The sequence below is a fragment of the Uranotaenia lowii genome, chromosome 3 (genome assembly GCF_029784155.1).
Source record: "Uranotaenia lowii strain MFRU-FL chromosome 3, ASM2978415v1, whole genome shotgun sequence".
Classification (NCBI taxonomy): domain Eukaryota; kingdom Metazoa; phylum Arthropoda; class Insecta; order Diptera; family Culicidae; genus Uranotaenia; species Uranotaenia lowii.
In genome coordinates, this window is record NC_073693.1 from 345,742,861 (window position 1) to 345,762,929 (window position 20,069).

At 31.4% G+C, this 20,069-nt stretch overlaps 2 protein-coding genes across 2 annotated transcripts; one reads left to right on the forward strand and one right to left on the reverse strand.

Annotated features, from left to right (window-relative positions):
- Nucleotides 1-6,113: 6,113 nt before the first annotated feature.
- On the reverse strand, nucleotides 6,114-7,637 carry LOC129753920 (uncharacterized). The gene is made up of 2 exons (XM_055749772.1): nucleotides 6,372-7,637; nucleotides 6,114-6,314 (listed from the first exon to the last, which is right to left on the reverse strand). Exons 1-2 carry the CDS (start codon nucleotides 7,635-7,637, stop codon nucleotides 6,114-6,116), a joined length of 1,467 nt encoding a protein of 488 aa, XP_055605747.1.
- Nucleotides 7,638-8,259: 622 nt separating this feature from the next.
- Nucleotides 8,260-9,781, forward strand: LOC129753921 (uncharacterized). The gene is made up of 2 exons (XM_055749773.1): nucleotides 8,260-9,519; nucleotides 9,581-9,781. Exons 1-2 carry the CDS (start codon nucleotides 8,260-8,262, stop codon nucleotides 9,779-9,781), a joined length of 1,461 nt encoding a protein of 486 aa, XP_055605748.1.
- Nucleotides 9,782-20,069: the final 10,288 nt, after the last annotated feature.

The window sequence follows — 20,069 nt, forward strand, 5'->3', positions numbered from 1 at the left end:
AACTTAATAAAAAAACTTTAAAAAAATATTCTCATCAAAACTCATTAACAGATTTCAGATCGTAATTTATGTACCAAAAACTATTTTTTCATGATTATTTTTTGATAAATTTCCACAACACAATTTGTTTTAATTTGTTCGATTTGGCAAATAAAGTGAATGAATCCGGCTTTTTTAAATGAAATCCAGGCAACCAATTAGTTATGCATTAAGGCCTGTATTCGAAACAAATGCAACACTTTCACTAGTGAATAACTTTTGAACAAATGAATGAAAATTGATGAAATTTTCAATGATACTACCTAGTAACATAATGTTGACATGTGCAAAATTTTGTGGCATAAAGTAAAGCAGTTTTCAAGATAGCGTTTAATGAATTAACTCATTAATCAACATCTTTGGGCAGGATCGTGAAAAAATTGGGAAGGTCTCGTTGGGAGACCATGTGGTAAATCGTTGTAGAAGTCCTAGGGGGTCTAACAACGAGCAAAAGTTTGAATAAATGTTAGAACTATTAATTCCATGAAGAAGGGTGCCATACGAACCTTTTGATTGAAGAAGTTTTAATGATAAAAAAAGCTGTCCACCGAAAAAATAAACAATATGCGCAAAATAGTAGACCCGTTAGCGGGGTGAAATTTTGGAAAATTTCGTGAATGAAATCGATATAAACTTTTTAGCGGCCACATGGTGGATCTCCTGTCAGAAATTTGGTATTGAAAAGCCTCGGCTGAATGTTTCGGAGAAGAACGAGAGGAGAAATTTATAAAAATACTAGCTGATCCCGTACGAACTTCGTTTCGCTTTAAATCATTGGTATGTCAAAATGAGTTTAAAAAATGAATTCGAAACATTCTTTCGACAATTTTGGGGAAAAAATTCAACAGTGTTTAAAGTCGCTACTGTTACTATTACTTGAAATTCAAATTAAACGGTTGATTGGCTTTTTATTAAAATTTATGTGAGAGTGTTTTCTTCTCGATCGGTTGCAAAATCTAGACATTATGGCAGAAACATGTACTATTTGTTTATGTGCACGACTCTTTTGCTTGACCTTCACACTTAAATTGGTATCAATTTACTGCCTACAACAAAATTATTGCCCAAAACACTGAACTTTCAATGGAACCCTCTTTTTCTGACCCATGGCCCGAAATTCGATAATTGAAACCAATTTTACGTTCCTCACAACTCCCTTTTGCCATATTTTCTTTTCAATTTATATGTAAAATAACGTCAGGAACTCGAAAACAGTGAACAGTGAATATAGACGCCCCTTTCGCCGACTTTTGACACGGAACATGCTACCTGGAGTCAATTGCTCATAGTTTATAATCCTCATCTGAACATTTTCATCTCAATCCGATGAATGATCACGACAATATCACGAAAACAGTGAGCAACTAACATGGACGGCCTTTTTTTGACCACGATTCAAAACTTGACACCTGAAATCAATTATCTTTCTGATAACCTCCCATGTGTCAATTTTCATTACAAATCTATGCTCAATCAATAGAATATCGTAAAATCAGTGAACAGATAATAACCCCTTTTGCCAACCCCTGAGTCAAGATTTGAAACCTGAAAGCAAAATAACGTCCCTCAAAACTCCTATGCGGAAATTTTCATCTCAATCCAATGTAGAATAACGTCAAAATCGCAAAAACATTAAAGTTGGGTATGGACGACTCCTTCAGCCAACTTCTGATCCGCAATTCGAAACTTGAAATCGATTGCTGGTCCCTCAAAACACTCATGTGCTAATTTTCATCACAATACTATCTATAATAACGCCAATATCGCAAAAACATTAATCAGTGGATATGGACGACCCCTTTGGCTGACCCCTGACCCTAAATTTGATAACTGTAATCGATTGCTCGTCTCTCAAAACACTCATGTGCAAATTTTCATCACAATCCAATGTAAAATAAAGCCAATATCGCAAAAACATTAATCAGTGGATATGGACGACCCCTTTTGCCGACTCCTAACCCTAAATTTGATAACTGTAATCGATTGCTCGTCTCTCAAAACACTCATGTGCTAGTTTTCATCACAATCCGATGTATAATAACGCCAATATCGCAAAAACATTAATCAGTGGATATGGACGACCCCTTTGGCTGACCCCTGACCCTAAATTTGATAACTGTAATCGATTGCTCGTCTCTCAAAACACTCATGTGCAAATTTTCATCACAATCCAATGTAAAATAAAGCCAATATCGCAAAAACATTAATCAGTGGATATGGACGACCCTTTTTGCCGACTCCTAACCCTAAATTTGATAACTGTAATCGATTGCTCGTCTCTCAAAACACTCATGTGCTAGTTTTCATCACAATCCGATGTATAATAACGCCAATATCGCAAAAACATTAATCAGTGAATATGGACGACCCCTTTGGCTTACCTCTGACTCTAAATTTGATAACTGTAATCGATTGCTCGTCCCTCAAAAGACTCATGTGCAAATTTTCATCACAATCCGACGGAAAATAACGTCAATAACGTGAAAACAATATTTGTCTGTATGGACGACCCCCTTCAGAAGGGGTCGTCCAAAAATTTAAAAACATTTTTCATCGTTCCTGGTCCTAATGAGCATCCATGCCAAATTTCAGATCTCTAGCTCTTAAGACGGCTGAGTCTATAGAGGACAAACAAACAAACAAACAAACAAACAAACATACAGATAATTGCTTTTTATATATATAGATATATGAGGCCCTTGGAACCAAAGGGGTCTAAGTGCAGGAAAGGTTATTTCGAGAAAAAACGCTTAAAAGTTGTTGAGTTTGGCGATTTCCATGTATTTTTCGAAAATTTGTATTTTGCTATCGAACGTACAAGTATGTAAATAAAACTCTGAAAATCTGAAAAATCACCAAATGTAGCTTGAAAAATGAATTGTTTGGCATCATTAACTCAAAATCGACCATTTTGTCACTAATACCCCTTAGGCTCTGAGAGCCTCACATCTAGTTCTAAATTTGGCTGACTATCTGCAAAAGATGCAAACTGGTAAGTGGTACATAACGATTAGCAATATAAACGGCCAAATATACCAAACAATACCTACAAAAGTGACCATTTTCCTACCATGGCATTTTTAAAAATTTCTTAAAGTTAATACGGTGTTTTGGTAGGATCTGGATTCCAGCCATTAAGCGAAAACTGTGATGCATTGATAAAAAGATATTAATTTTGTTTTCTTTCGGAAGGTGAACAATCTTCTAAACTTATCATAACTTCGATAAAATAGAAAAATTTGTGTTTATATGAAGGTCAAACTCTATGAAATGAAGAACGTCAACAAAAATAGCATTGATTCAGAAAAAATGATAGTTCCAAGTGTGCAATGCAGATGGCGCATATGTTGCCATGTAATGTTGATATTTAATTTTCGAATCATGTTCTATATTCTAATGAATTTTTGGAGGAATAAAAAAATCTTCATTGCTTCTTTTCATTATGTTGACTACTCAAATTCTATAGTGTTATTTTTAATTTGCATCATTCCTTAACGAATTGAGATTCTGCTTTTCAAAACTGAATTTTGTTCAAGAAAACTAATATTTATGGAATTATATATTAATTTTTAATTCCTTTTCGTAGTTTTAACTGAGATTTTTTAATTTAATTTTTGAATTGAATTTTTCTGGTTCACAAGTATATTTCTAAAGGAGAATTTTGATTATAATTTTGACTTCGACTTTTGACTTTTTGAACTGAAATTTTGTATTTGTATTCTGCATTTTAATAGGCAGAAATATAGCTTGTTTTTAGAATAAATAAACTAGTTTTTTTTTAAAGACTGCTAGGGATAAATATATTATTAACATTAAAAAAAAATAGGAGCCTGCCTAGAAAAATTGCTCCTGGGCCTCCCAACGGCTTAATTTTGGCAAAATGAAATTTTATAACCTTTTTTTGGTTACAGGTAGAATTTTCGTTTATCCGCAGAAATCCTACATATATTTTTTCAATAATCCGTAGAAAATCCGTAGATTTCGAGTGTCGTTACTCAGATCCGTAGAAGTGCATAAAATCCGTTGATCTGGCCGCGCCGCATCATAGCAATCGGGAAATCCCACCAGCCAAGAGTTTTGGCGATTGAAATGCTGAAGCAATCGGGGATGGCACGCGTAACTAAGCAACCATCATCGTTTGCATTGCCACGATTCGAGTAACCGCGATCTGCGCCCAACAGCATATGTGGTCAGTGATGTCAACCTTTCAGATTTTGTCTGGATCTTCCACACTTTTAAGACTTTTGTAAGACATTTTTTAGGTTTCCAGACTTTTGTTATTTCTTCCAAACATTTCCAGACTTTTGATTTTCGACATGAATATTTTGACAAAACAGTCAATTCATAATTTTTGTTACAAAATGGCAGGTATTGATACGAATAAGTAATTAAAGAGTGAGGAGTGTCACCACACCACAATGATAGTGTATAGAATGTATAATTATCATCAAGTAATGAGTATTATCCCCTAGTTATTCTCATGTTAAATTTTAAGCTGAACAGAATTGGCGCAAAAAAGTCTTAAAAACATTGGGGGCATTTTGAGAAAATTGCATTTTAAGTTTTCAAATACAAAAAAAAATTGAGTCTGGCAACACCGTACACATAATTTAACAATGACATTCGAAATTCGATTGACAATCACTTCAACTCCAGTTCCATGATAGCTGGGAAACAGGTTGAGAAAGTGGAGTGCTTCCAGAATCTTGGTACACGCTTCTTTTTTTACTCAAAATTAAGTATGACAGAGGTTCAAAACATAGTTCGATTTTATGAAGTTAAGTACCCTTTTTTCTTCTTGCGATGGTTCAAAACGGATTTCGAACTGCGAACTCAAAATTGACCTTTTTTTCCCTCGGCGAGGGAGCAAAGCTGAGTTCGATCTTATGAACTAAAAATTGAACTCTCTTTGTTAGACACTTAGCGAGTTCACTTCGAACCGGAACAGCAACCAACATGAAAATTTACCGGAAGAAGGAACTTCATAATGGAATGTCCACCAAGTCAGCGTAAAATTTTTTTTGTCCGTTATTGTCATCATACGGTGAGTGGCTTGGAATGTCCGGAAACTCCCGGATGTTATTTACTTCCCGTAGGAAGTAACATCCGGAAGTGTTTTTTGACCGGGAGTGTCAAAACTTTCCACCGCTCTGTAATTGCAATGCAATGAACCGGAACAGCAACATCCGGGTACAAAAATTATTCAACCCTCCTTTAATTCCCTGAAAATAAACAACCCTCGAATAAAATGGATGAATTTGAGTTCAGCTGCCAAACTTAGTATTGAGTATGCCTATCAAAACTTAGTTTTGCGATTGCCCAGTCGAACTCAAAGTTGAGGGCTGCCACTGAAGTGATGTTTTGAACCAAAACTACTTAATTTTGAGTTTAAAAAAAGGAGCGTGAAGCCAGATTACGCCTGATGGTGATAAATACTAGGAAAGACATCGAAACCCGGAGCAGAAAAGCCCGATCTGGAGCTCACAGTTTTTGTGAATCGGAATATCATCCACGCTTGGTGACCTGACAACTGGATCTCAAATGAGGAACTACATCCTACAATGTCATCAAAAGATGGATTCGACACACGCTGCGAAACGAGATTCGCAGAGAGGCGCTAGAATAGAATCCAGAAGGACATCGAAGAAGGAGCCGACTCAGAAACTCGTGGCGGCGAAGCCTGGCCGCCGAAATACGAACTGTCGACAAGAATCTTGGCTGGCACCAAGTGAAGACGCTGGCTCCGGATCGTCAGCAGTGGAGGACTTTCACCACGGCCCTATGCACCGGAGGATCGGCGCGGGAACAATAAGTAAGTTTATAACTGTTAAAAAAAAAACATTAAAATTGCTGTTCAATGACTGCCGTTGTAACTCGGCAATCACTTTTTGCTGAACGCCTTTAAAGTTTACCTTATGGGCTGAAATTTGGCATTTCAGTCGCCGTTTTTTCGATCAGAAACCTGACCCCATTTGTGGACAACCCTACTCAGAATAAAATAGAACTATGAAGAGTTCGTTATATTTATTCGATTATGGAAAAGTACGAAAAAAAATTAAATCAAAACACCGCAATTACGATCCAGTGTACAAACAGATACCGAAGGTTTGCTTCATCAGATTAATGTTGTCCAGGATATCGTTGTAGACTGCATTGTAGCAATAGGCCACCCGATACATCAGAACCGTCATCTGCCCTAGGTACGATTCCTGCAGCTGATCGATCTTCAACTTCACCAACTCGGCCATAGCCGTATCCACCGACGAGGTCAAGTACTTAAAAACAAAAGGAACAAGAATTATACAGTTTAAAACCAAGATTGTTTAACTCACCAATCCGGTACAATTACCGTTGGCCACCGTGCAAAGGTCAAACCGGAACATGGCCGAGTAGGCAGCAAACTTCTGGATGTCGCTCATGATGGAGGTCATGGTCGTTCCCCAGGTTGAAATATCGTTACTTTCCGTGGTCAGACAGGTGGTAAGCCGACTGATTTGGATGTTCGCCGTACTACTGAAGGTCGGTGCATACTTGTTGATGCATGGGTTAGCATTGGGATTGGCAGAAGTGATGGGTACATCGGTAAGCTGGATGCTTAGATCGGTAAGCGATCGGTTGAGCTGCAGTAGCGTATTGTTGAGGAAATCGGCATGGGCTGCCATGGTGTTGTTCGAGGCCGAATAGTATACAGCCGCTACCTTGTCGAAGTAGGAGAAGATCACATTGAGGTAGGACGTTAGCCAGTTGCCATTGCTGAAGGCAGCCGGATTGGTGAGGATGCTGCTGAACGAGTTTCGGATGCTGGCCTGGGTACTGTTGCCACTTGTGATGATCGACGCTTGCTGAGCGATCAGCTTACTCAGGTATGAGCTGTAGGCGCCGTAGACCGTATTGGTTGTTGAGGCGATGGTACTGTTGTGAGTGGCTTGATACGCTATCACCAGCTGTCGATCACTGATTACGGACTTCAGCAAGCTGGAAATGGTATTAAGGACGCTGTAGATCCTAGCCAAGTCGGTGGTTATTGCACTCTGTAGGCTGGTTGTTATGACCAAGGTTATATTGGTGGAAGTATAGGGATACGTGGCAGCTGCAGCTACTGCAACAGCACTTCCTAGAGTCGCGGTATCCGTCGATAAGGTGGTCACAGCTTGTTTCAGAAGGGCTATGTTCGCGATTATCTGGCTGTAGTACGCCTGTTTAACGGTTGAGTTTAGTGCTGTCAAGGTAGTGTTAGCGGCCAGTAGAGCAGCATTTGTATTCGCGCACAAAGTCGAAAAATTGCTGAAGAGTGTTGCAGGACGCGTAGTTTTGTCCTGACTAGCACTGACTATTACGCTGAACAACCAATTGAGGGGTTCATTCAACTGACCCAAAGCCACCTGAACGACCGGTAGCACCTTCAGAAGATCCAGATTCGTATTGACGACAATCGATGCATTGGCTGACGTCACTACAGCCGTTCCGGTGCTAATGCTGCTTTGAATGTTAGCGGTGAATCCGTTGACTGCTGCCGGAAGGCCCCAGTCGGCAGAAGCCCGGTCAAAGTGTAAACCAACTACGGCTACTGCCCAACAAACTAATCGTGCTATCTTCATTGCATAGACTAAAACTAAATCCAAACGGTGTGATCTGTTTCGAATTTTCGAACGCCGAAAGGGGATTTGTTTGTTCAGGTGTGGTTGAAGCAAAAATAATATATTTAGGTTTCACGTTGTTCAACAGATTAACGTCTTTTTATGGCTTAAATAGACGAGGCGAACATTTCATTATTTCTCTCGCTTAGATTACGTTTTTTCGATTGAAATGTGCAATTCTGAAGGATAATTTCATCTAGAACTAAAACTATCTTAAGCCATTTGACTTTTTGTCGTGCACAATTGATTAAAAAATGTATCCGCAGTTAATACCCCTGAATTTATGCAGCACCGTTAACATTTCTTCGAATACATGAAGGCGCGGGTGACAAAAACGTAGATATAATACAAATTTTACAAAACAGTATTTGTTAAAATTCATTCAAAAATTCATTGTATCAATTGCAACAAATCTGAATAAAAATGAGTCTCATTTTCGTTCAATCCCCAATCGACCTATCACACAAAATTTACATTTTCTAAAATAGTCACCGGCAAAAATCTAACCAAATATTTGCACAGATTGTATCTGTTTGATTCCTCTCGTTTAGCAGTGGCAGTCAGTTGGAGCTTAGTTTCCAAGATGATTAGTTTACGAACAGTTCTATACGTAGTGCTGGCCTCGATTGGCGCCATCAGGGCCGATTGGGGCCCCAAAATCCCCACCATTACGGGATTTTCTTCAAGCATTCAAAATAGCATCAATACCGGGACTTCGGTGATAGCCGGGGCAAATTCTACTGTTGTAGTCAACGTTAATTTGGACTGGACAGGTGCTTTGGGTATGATCCAATCGGCATGCGTTCTATTGGGGACTCCACTAGATCAGGTGTACGCTACGATTAAATCGTACAGCACTGATACAACGACTTCACAAACATTGATGGAGACAACCTTGAACTCATTACTCACGAGAACGTCTACGACAGTGGATAGTGCTAATACTACGCTTCAAGGACTGCAAAATGTGGTCAAGCAGAGTCAATACGTTCCACTGGTTGGCAATGTTACTAGTCTGAAAGGATCCGTTACTAGTTTGGCAAGCGATCTCACCACCTTGTTTGCAGCAATAACCTCCGTTACGTCTGGAACGACTACGTACACTTCTACTACGATTACGACCAAGATAACTCAAGCAATGCAAAACAATATCGTCAACGATTTGACGGCTAGCTACAACTCTCTTGTGAATATATCGAACAGCATGAAGTCTATAATCAGTGATCGACAGTTGGTCATAGCGTATCAGTCGACCATGAACACTACCCGGAATACTACGGCAGCTTCTGTCAATACTGCTTTCAACACCTACGTCAAAGCGCTGGTAGCAGCTCAGCAAACAATCATAGCTAACAGCAATACGACCCTGGCTAGTATCCGTAGCTCATTTGATAAGATCCTAACATACCCGGCAGCATTCTACAATAACAACTGGCTCAACGTGTATCTCAGTACACTCTACACGATGATGAACAACAATGCTGTGGTCATCTATTCGGCTACCAATAGCACGGTGGCCTACAATGGTGCAACGCTGAGTGGAGCTCTGGTCAAGCTGAACAGTGCGTTGAGCGGCTTCGGGGATCAGATACTAAACACAACTAGCCTCTCCAACACAACCTTCGCCAATCAGTGCATCAACAAATACGCCCCCTTGGTAACATCGACGGCAAACATCCAGATCAGTCGTCTCACCAACTGCTTCACTGCTGAAACCAACGATTTGTCATCTCTAGGAACCGCTTCTCAGAATACAATCAACGACCTCAAGACCTACGCTTCCTTCTCAACAATCTTTCGGTACGACCTGTGTACCATTCCCGGTGGCAACTGTACCATGCTTGTGAGTCCTTGAAAATATCTAACCAAAAGGTAGCTACTAACATGTTTCAACCGTATTGCAGTTCTTAAACGCTGGAGTCGATGGGCAGCTTGCAACTTCGGTTAACGTCAAGATCACCCAACTGTTGAAGCAGTTCACCAATACGCTGAGCATCTTCAACTACCGGACCATTTTCTGCTACAACGCCGTCATGAATGACATTTTGGACGTGCTGGCAACGATGCAGCAGCAGTTCAGCAACTGTCTGAATACGGGCTTTTAGAAAGTCTATGTGTTTCGTTCTAAAAATAAAAAATAAAAATGTATAAACACAGCTTGGAGAAAAGAAAAATTAGCTGAAAACTCATTTCTGCAAAACTGACTACGTCTGACAAATACCATTCATTTGACATGAGAACAAGTTCAAAATTTCCAAGCTGTTTTCTTTCCTTGAACATCCACCAAAATGTGCTCATATATTGGTCTTATGTCACATCAAATAAGATTTCAGACAAGAAATCTTCGTAAAATGACAGAAATGACAAAAATGCCAAAAATGACAAAAATGACAAATATGACAAAAATGACAAAAATGACAAAAGTGACACAAAAATGACACAAAAATGACACAAAAATGACACAAAAATGACACAAAAATGACACAAAAATGACACAAAAATGACAAAAATGACACAAAAATGACACAAAAATTACACAAAAATGACACAAAAATGACACAAAAAATGACACAAAAATTACACCAAAAAGACACAAAAATCACACAAAAATGACACAAAAAGGACACAAAAATGACACAAAAATGTAAAAAAATGACACAAAAATTATACAAATATGATACAAAAATGACAGAAAAATTACACAAAATTAAACAAAAATGACACAAAAAGGACAAAATAGGACATATGAAGGAAACAAAAAAGAAACATAAATGATACAAAAATGACACAAAAATGATAACAAAATGATACAAAAATGACAAAAAAAATGACACAAAAAGAACACAAAATTGACAAAAAACGACAAAAAATGACACAAAAAAAACACAAAGATGATACAAAAATGACAAAAAAAACGACAGAAAATGACACATAAAAGACACGAAAAAACACAAAAATGACACAAAAAAAACACAATAATGACACCAAAAAAGTTCAAAAAAAAAACACAAAAATGACACAAAAAAAGTACAAAAAGTACAAAAATGCGAAAATGACAAAATTGACAAAAATGACAAAAATGACAAAAATGACAAAAATGACAAAAATGACAAAATGACAAAAATGACAAAAATGACAAAAATGACAAAAATGACAAAAATGACAAAAATGACAAAAATGACAAAAATGACAAAAATGACAAAATGACAAAAATGACAAAAATGACAAAAATGACAAAAATGACAAAAATGACAAAAATGACAAAAATGACAAAAATGACAAAAATGACAAAAATGACAAAAATGACAAAAATGACAAAAATGACAAAAATGACAAAATGACAAAAATGACAAAAATGACAAAAATGACAAAAATGACAAAAATGACAAAAATGACAAAAATGACAAAAATGACAAAAATTATAAAAATGACAAAAATGACAAAAATGACAAAAATTACAAAAATGACAAAAATTACAAAAATGACAAAAATTACAAAAATGACAAAAATTACAAAAATGACAAAAATGACAAAAATGACAAAAATGACAAAAATGACAAAAATGACAAAAATGACAAAAATGACAAAAATGACAAAAATGACAAAAATGACAAAAATGACAAAAATGACAAAAATGACAAAAATGACAAAAATGACAAAAATGACAAAAATGACAAAAATGACAAAAATGACAAAAATGACAAAAATGACAAAAATGACAAAAATGACAAAAATGACAAAAATGACAAAAATGACAAAAATGACAAAAATGACAAAAATGACAAAAATGACAAAATGACAAAAATGACAAAAATGACAAAAATGACAAAAATGACAAAAATGACAAAAATGACAAAAATGACAAAAATGACAAAAATGACAAAAATGACAAAAATGACAAAAATGACAAAAATGACAAAAATGACAAAAATGACAAAAATGACAAAAATGACAAAAATGACAAAAATGACAAAAATGACAAAAATGACAAAAATGACAAAAATGACAAAAATGACAAAAATGACAAAAATGACAAAAATGACAAAAATGACAAAAAAGACAAAAATGACAAAAATGACAAAAATGACAAAAATGACAAAAATGACAAAAATGACAAAAATGACAAAAATGACAAAAATGACAAAAATGACAAAAATGACAAAAATGACAAAAATGACAAAAATGACAAAAATGACAAAAATGACAAAAATGACAAAAATGACAAAAATGACAAAAATGACAAAAATGACAAAAATGACAAAAATGACAAAAATGACAAAAATGACAAAAATGACAAAAATGACAAAAATGACAAAAATGACAAAAATGACAAAAATGACAAAAATGACAAAAATGACAAAAATGACAAAAATGACAAAAATGACAAAAATGACAAAAATGACAAAAATGACAAAATGACAAAAATGACAAAAATGACAAAAATGACAAAAATGACAAAAATGACAAAAATGACAAAAATGACAAAAATGACAAAAATGACAAAAATGACAAAAATGACAAAAATGACAAAAATGACAAAAATGACAAAATGACAAAAATGACAAAAATGACAAAAATGACGAAAATGACAAAAATGACAAAAATGACAAAAATGACAAAAATGACAAAAATGACAAAAATTACAAATATGACAAAAATGACAAAAATTACAAAAATTACAAAAATGACAAAAATGACAAAAATGACAAAGATGACAAAAATGACAAAAATGACAAAAATGACAAAAATGACAAAAATGACAAAAATGACAAAAATGACAAAAATGACAAAAATGACAAAAATGACAAAAATGACAAAAATGACAAAAATGACAAAATGACAAAAATGACAAAAATGACAAAAATGACAAAAATGACAAAAATGACAAAAATGACAAAAATGACAAAAATGACAAAAATGACAAAAATGACAAAAATGACAAAAATGACAAAAATGACAAAAATGACAAAAATGACAAAAATGACAAAAATGACACAAATGACACAAATGACAAAAATGACAAAAATGACAAAAATGACAAAAATGACAAAAATGACAAAAATGACAAAAATGACAAAAATGACAAAAATGACAAAAATGACAAAAATGACAAAAATGACAAAAATGACAAAAATGACAAAAATGACAAAAATGACAAAAATGACAAAAATGACAAAAATGACAAAAATGACAAAAATGACAAAAATGACAAAAATGACAAAAATGACAAAAATGACAAAAATGACAAAATGACAAAATGACAAAAATGACAAAAATGACAATTTTGACAATATTGATAATTTTGACAATTTTGACAATTTTGACAATTTTGACAATTTTGACAATTTTGACAATTTTGATAATTTTGACAATTTTGACAATTTTGACAATTTTGACAATTTTGACAATTTTGACAATTTTGACAATTTTGACAATTTTGACAATTTTGACAATTTGACAATTTTGACAATTTTGACAATTTTGACAATTTTGACAATTTTGACAATTTTGACAATTTTGACAATTTTGACAATTTTGACAATTTTGACAATTTTGACAATTTTGACAATTTTGACAATTTTGACAATTTTGACAATTTTGACAATTTTGACAATTTTGACAATTTTGACAATTTTGACAATTTTGACAATTTTGACAATTTTGACAATTTTGACAATTTTGACAATTTTGACAATTTTGACAATTTTGACAATTTTGACAATTTTGACAATTTTGACAATTTTGACAATTTTGACAATTTTGACAATTTTGACAATTTTGACAATTTTGACAATTTTGACAATTTTGACAATTTTGACAATTTTGACAATTTGACAATTTTGACAATTTTGACAATTTTGACAATTTTGACAATTTTGACAATTTTGACAATTTTGACAATTTTGACAATTTTGACAATTTTGACAATTTTGACAATTTTGACAATTTTGACAATTTTGACAATTTTGACAATTTTGACAATATTGACAATATTGACAATATTGACAATATTGACAATATTGACAATATTGACAATTTTGACAATTTTGACAATTTTGACAATTTTGACAATTTTGACAATTTTGACAATTTTGACAATTTTGACAATTTTGACAATTTTGACAATTTTGACAATTTTGACAATTTTGACAATTTTGACAATTTTGACAATTTTGACAATTTTGACAATTTTGACAATTTTGACAATTTTGACAATTTTGACAATTTTGACAATTTTGACAATTTTGACAATTTTGACAATTTTGACAATTTTGACAATTTTGACAATTTTGACAATTTTGACAATTTTGACAATTTTGACAATTTTGACAATTTTGACAATTTTGACAATTTTGACAATTTTGACAATTTTGACAATTTTGACAATTTTGACAATTTTGACAATTTGACAATTTTGACAATTTTGACAATTTTGACAATTTTGACAATTTTGACAATTTTGACAATTTTGACAATTTTGACAATTTTGACAATTTTGACAATTTTGACAATTTTGACAATTTTGACAATTTTGACAATTTTGACAATTTTGACAATTTTGACAATTTTGACAATTTTGACAATTTTGACAATTTTGACAATTTTGACAATTTTGACAATTTTGACAATTTTGACAATTTTGACAATTTTGACAATTTTGACAATTTTGACAATTTTGACAATTTTGACAATTTTGACAATTTTGACAATTTTGACAATTTTGACAATTTTGACAATTTTGACAATTTTGACAATTTTGACAATTTTGACAATTTTGACAATTTTGACAATTTTGACAATTTTGACAATTTTGACAATTTTGACAATTTTGACAATTTTGACAATTTTGACAATTTTGACAATTTTGACAATTTTGACAATTTTGACAATTTTGACAATTTTGACAATTTTGACAATTTTGACAATTTTGACAATTTTGACAATTTTGACAATTTTGACAATTTTGACAATTTTGACAATTTTGACAATTTTGACAATTTTGACAATTTTGACAATTTTGACAATTTTGACAATTTTGACAATTTTGACAATTTTGACAATTTTGACAATTTTGACAATTTTGACAATTTTGACAATTTTGACAATTTTGACAATTTTGACAATTTTGACAATTTGACAATTTTGACAATTTTGACAATTTTGACAATTTTGACAATTTTGACAATTTTGACAATTTTGACAATTTTGACAATTTTGACAATTTTGACAATTTTGACAATTTTGACAATTTTGACAATTTTGACAATTTTGACAATTTTGACAATTTTGACAATTTTGACAATTTTGACAATTTTGACAATTTTGACAATTTTGACAATTTTGACAATTTTGACAATTTTGACAATTTTGACAATTTTGACAATTTTGACAATTTTGACAATTTTGACAATTTTGACAATTTTGACAATTTTGACAATTTTGACAATTTTGACAATTTTGACAATTTTGACAATTTTGACAATTTTGACAATTTTGACAATTTTGACAATTTTGACAATTTTGACAATTTTGACAATTTTGACAATTTTGACAATTTTGACAATTTTGACAATTTTGACAATTTTGACAATTTTGACAATTTTGACAATTTTGACAATTTTGACAATTTTGACAATTTTGACAATTTTGACAATTTTGACAATTTTGACAATTTTGACAATTTTGACAATTTTGACAATTTGACAATTTTGACAATTTTGACAATTTTGACAATTTTGACAATTTTGACAATTTTGACAATTTTGACAATTTTGACAATTTTGACAATTTTGACAATTTTGACAATTTTGTCAATTTTGTCAATTTTGTCAATTTTGACAATTTTGACAATTTTGACAATTTTGACAATTTTGACAATTTTGACAATTTTGACAATTTTGACAATTTTGACAATTTTGACAATTTTGACAATTTTGACAATTTTGACAATTTTGACAATTTTGACAATTTTGACAATTTTGACAATTTTGACAATTTTGACAATTTTGACAATTTTGACAATTTTGACAATTTTGACAATTTTGACAATTTTGACAATTTTGACAATTTTGACAATTTTGACAATTTTGACAATTTTGACAATTTTGACAATTTTGACAATTTTGACAATTTTGACAATTTTGACAATTTTGACAATTTTGACAATTTTGACAATTTTGACAATTTTGACAATTTTGACAATTTTGACAATTTTGACAATTTTGACAATTTTGACAATTTTGACAATTTTGACAATTTTGACAATTTTGACAATTTTGACAATTTTGACAATTTTGACAATTTTGACAATTTTGACAATTTTGACAATTTTGACAATTTTGACAATTTTGACAATTTTGACAATTTTGACAATTTTGACAATTTTGACAATTTTGACAATTTTGACAATTTTGACAATTTTGACAATTTTGACAATTTTGACAATTTTGACAATTTTGACAATTTTGACAATTTTGACAATTTTGACAATTTTGAAAATTTGAAAATTTTGACAATTTTGACAATTTTGACAATTTTGACAATTTTGACAATTTTGACAATTTTGACAATTTTGACAATTTTGACAATTTTGACAATTTTGACAATTTTGACAATTTTGACAATTTTGACAATTTTGACAATTTTGACAATTTGACAATTTTGACAATTTTGACAATTTTGACAATTTTGACAATTTTGACAATTTTGACAATTTTGACAATTTTGACAATTTTGACAATTTTGACAATTTTGACAATTTTGACAATTTTGACAATTTTGACAATTTTGACAATTTTGACAATTTTGACAATTTTGACAATTTTGACAATTTTGACAATTTTGACAATTTTGACAATTTTGACAATTTTGACAATTTTGACAATTTTGACAATTTTGACAATTTTGACAATTTTGACGATTTTGACAATTTTGACAATTTGATTTTGACAATTTTGACAATTTTGACAATTTTGACAATTTTGACAATTTTGACAATTTTGACAATTTTGACAATTTTGACAATTTTGACAATTTTGACAATTTTGACAATTTTGACAATTTGAAAATTTTGACAATTTTGACAATTTTGACAATTTTGACAATTTTGACAATTTTGACAATTTTGACAATTTTGACAATTTTGACAATTTTGACAATTTTGACAATTTTGACAATTTTGACAATTTTGACAATTTTGACAATTTTGACAATTTTGACAATTTTGACAATTTTGACAATTTTGACAATTTTGACAATTTTGACAATTTTGACAATTTTGACAATTTTGACAATTTTGACAATTTTGACAATTTTGACAATTTTGACAATTTTGACAATTTTGACAATTTTGACAATTTTGACAATTTTGACAATTTTGACAATTTTGACAATTTTGACAATTTTGACAATTTTGACAATTTTGACAATTTTGACAATTTTGACAATTTTGACAATTTTGACAATTTTGACAATTTTGACAATTTTGACAATTTTGACAATTTTGACAATTTTGACAATTTTGACAATTTTGACAATTTTGACAATTTTGACAATTTTGACAATTTTGACAATTTTGACAATTTTGACAATTTTGACAATTTTGACAATTTTGACAATTTTGACAATTTTGACAATTTTGACAATTTTGACAATTTTGACAATTTTGACAATTTTGACAATTTTGACAATTTTGACAATTTTGACAATTTGACAATTTTGACAATTTTGTCAATTTTGTCAATTTTGTCAATTTTGACAATTTGACAATTTTGACAATTTTGACAATTTTGACAATTTTGACAATTTTGACAATTTTGACAATTTTGACAATTTTGACAATTTTGACAATTTTGACAATTTTGACAATTTTGACAATTTTGACAATTTTGACAATTTTGACAATTTTGACAATTTTGACAATTTTGACAATTTTGACAATTTTGACAATTTTGACAATTTTGACAATTTTGACAATTTTGACAATTTTGACAATTTTGACAATTTTGACAATTTTGACAATTTTGACAATTTTGACAATTTTGATAATTTTGACAATTTTGACAATTTTGACAATTTTGACAATTTTGACAATTTTGACAATTTTGACAATTTTGACAATTTTGACAATTTTGACAATTTTGACAATTTTGACAATTTGACAATTTTGACAATTTTGACAATTTTGACAATTTTGACAATTTTGACAATTTTGACAATTTTGACAATTTTGACAATTTTGACAATTTTGACAATTTTGACAATTTGACAATTTTGACAATTTTGAAAATTTGAAATTTTGACAATTTTGACAATTTTGACAATTTGACAATTTTGACAATTTTGACAATTTTGACAATTTGACAATTTTGACAATTTTGACAATTTTGACAATTTTGACAATTTTGACAATTTTGACAATTTTGACAATTTTGACAATTTTGACAATTTTGACAATTTGACAATTTTGACAATTTTGACAATTTTGACAATTTGACAATTTTGACAATTTTGACAATTTTGACAATTTTGACAATTTTGACAATTTTGACAATTTTGACAATTTTGACAATTTTGACAATTTTGACAATTTTGACAATTTTGACAATTTTGACAATTTTGACAATTTTGACAATTTTGACAATTTTGACAATTTTGACAATTTTGACAATTTTGACAATTTTGACAATTTTGACAATTTTGACAATTTTGACAATTTTGACAATTTTGACAATTTTGACAATTTTGACAATTTTGACAATTTTGACAATTTTGACAATTTTGACAATTTTGACAATTTTGACAATTTTGACAATTTTGACAATTTTGACAATTTTGACAATTTTGACAATTTTGACAATTTTGACAATTTTGACAATTTTGACAATTTTGACAATTTTGACAATTTTGACAATTTTGACAATTTTGACAATTTTGACAATTTTGACAATTTTGACAATTTTGACAATTTTGACAATTTTGACAATTTTGACAATTTTGACAATTTTGACAATTTTGACAATTTTGACAATTTTGACAATTTTGACAATTTTGACAATTTTGACAATTTTGACAATTTTGACAATTTTGACAATTTTGACAATTTTGACAATTTTGACAATTTTGACAATTTTGACAATTTTGACAATTTTGACAATTTTGACAATTTTGACAATTTTGACAATTTTGACAATTTTGACAATTTTGACAATTTTGACAATTTTGACAATTTTGACAATTTTGACAATTTTGACAATTTTGACAATTTTGACAATTTTGACAATTTTGACAATTTTGACAATTTGACAATTTTGACAATTTTGACAATTTTGACAATTTTGACAATTTTGACAATTTTGACAATTTGACAATTTTGACAATTTTGACAATTTTGACAATTTTGACAATTTTGACAATTTTGACAATTTTGACAATTTTGACAATTTTGACAATTTTGACAATTTTGACAATTTTGACAATTTTGACAATTTTGACAATTTTGACAATTTTGACAATTTTGACAATTTTGACAATTTTGACAATTTTGACAATTTTGACAATTTTGACAATTTTGACAATTTTGACAATTTTGACAATTTTGACAATTTTGACAATTTTGACAATTTTGACAATTTTGACAATTTTGACAATTTTGACAATTTTGACAGTTTTGACAATTTTGACAATTTTGACAATTTTGACAATTTTGACAATTTTGACAATTTTGACAATTTTGACAATTTTGACAATTTTGACAATTTTGACAGTTGTAACCCTTCATTGGTGAAGGTCGACTACGGTTGTAGATTCGTTACTAAAACAATTATTCCTCCAGCCAGTGAAGGGATCATAGTTATAGGAAACTTGTTCATACACATCCCTCACAACTCTCAGCACACTCACAACACATCACAAATCAGAAGTCATCGAATCCACTCAAACCACTCAAAATGAAGATCTCCTCTACAATGCTATATCAAAATTGATGATTAAACCTATTGTGCAAAGCACATATCAGCAGAAGACCAATACTCCCGCCAGAGCTTGGCACTTGTTGCTTCAATGTAGGTACTTCATCACTCTCATCACTTATGAGTGCCCAAGCAACTTGTGACCATGAGATGTTGGTGTCCTCAACAAAATGATAAGGACTCACCAGCTTCAGGTAGAACTCCGATCGAACTTATACACTGAGCTCTCGTTGGAGCACAGAAGCACGCTCCTAACCATGCAGCGGCATCAGTTATCGGTTAATCGCCAATCAGGTTATACCTAAGTGTACTTATACACCAGTGATCTTCCTATTTTACCTATATGGTGTTCAGAAGATTAGCAAGCTGAATAAAATCTTCAGAATTGCCTGACCGGTAACGCAGCTTTTAGGCTGACATTGGG